The sequence below is a fragment of the Propithecus coquereli genome, unplaced genomic scaffold (assembly GCF_000956105.1).
Source record: "Propithecus coquereli isolate 6110/MARCELLA unplaced genomic scaffold, Pcoq_1.0 Scaffold199, whole genome shotgun sequence".
NCBI classification, from domain to species: domain Eukaryota; kingdom Metazoa; phylum Chordata; class Mammalia; order Primates; family Indriidae; genus Propithecus; species Propithecus coquereli.
The window spans coordinates 3,190,830-3,191,943 of record NW_012144855.1 but is presented as its reverse complement, the minus strand read 5'-3'; the positions used below and the strand labels follow the sequence as shown (position 1 = coordinate 3,191,943).

At 38.6% G+C, this 1,114-nt stretch overlaps 1 protein-coding gene across 1 annotated transcript in view; it reads left to right on the top strand.

The window, feature by feature from the left end:
* Nucleotides 1–567, top strand: part of STEAP4 (STEAP family member 4) — a 30,309-nt gene extending 29,742 nt beyond the window's left edge. The window contains exon 2 of the mRNA XM_012643500.1: nt 77–567. Coding sequence (XP_012498954.1) covers nt 79–567 — 489 coding nt within the window. The 5' untranslated portion in view covers nt 77–78. The remainder of the gene's footprint in view (nt 1–76) is intronic.
* The last annotated feature ends 547 nt before the right edge of the window (nt 568–1,114 follow it).

The following is a 1,114-nucleotide window of genomic DNA, read 5'->3' as shown; positions in this document are numbered from 1 at the left end:
TGCATATAATTCTGCATTAATTTTCCAGGCACAGAGCATTTACATATTATTGGGTATTTGTGTTATTATTTTTCAGCTATGGAGAAAACTTGTACGGATGAACTTCCTCTTGTTATGAATTCTTCAGAAAAGCAAGAGACTGTGTGTATTTTTGGAACTGGGGATTTTGGAAGATCACTGGGATTTAAAATGCTCCAGTGTGGTTATTCTGTTGTTTTCGGAAGTCGAAACCCCCAGATGTCCAGCCTGCTGCCCAATGGTGCAGAGATCTTGAGCTATCCAGAAGCAGCCAAGAAGTCTGACATCATAATCATGGCAATCCACAGAGAGCATTATGATTTCCTCACCGAATTAATTGAGGTTCTCAATGGGAAAATATTGGTAGATGTCAGCAACAACCTCAAAATCAATCAGTATCCAGAATCTAATTCAGAGTACCTTGCCCAGTTGGTGCCAGGAGCCCATGTGGTAAAAGCATTTAACACTATCTCAGCCTGGGCTCTGCAGTCAGGAGCACTGGATGCAAGTCGGCAGGTAAGATTAAACAAATTTGCAATCAATCTTTAAAAAGTGACTCTTTTAATGTGCATTTACCTCAAAGATTCCAAAATATAGTTCCAAGATAAAATACCCACTAAGCATTACATTTTGCTGATATATGCCATGAGTAATTGTCTCGGGTTTGACCAAGTGAGGTCGTCAATTATTGTGATTCATCTCCCACTGTCTGCATTTTCAGCTTTTAGTTTGATGGAACCTAGTGGTGTCAATCTCTGGAGGCCTCTTGTCAATACTAGAAACTAACACATCTTGATGGATATCCTTTTCCACTTCCATTACCTTGTGTGAATCTGGTTCTATTTATGCACTGAGATTAGAAACAATCATAAAGTTATGTGGCACTCACAAATACAGAAGAAAGATCAGACTACTCAATGGTAGAGAAGTTTCATATCAGTGTCATGTGCCTAAAACCACCCTCAACTAAAAAGCCTAGTACTTAGCTATCCAGCACATATGTGCAAGTTTAAAATGTTATCTTGTTAGATAGATTAATTCTATATCCTTGTTTGAAAATCACTTCACTATTACATGTCAGCGTTCTGCATGGTGC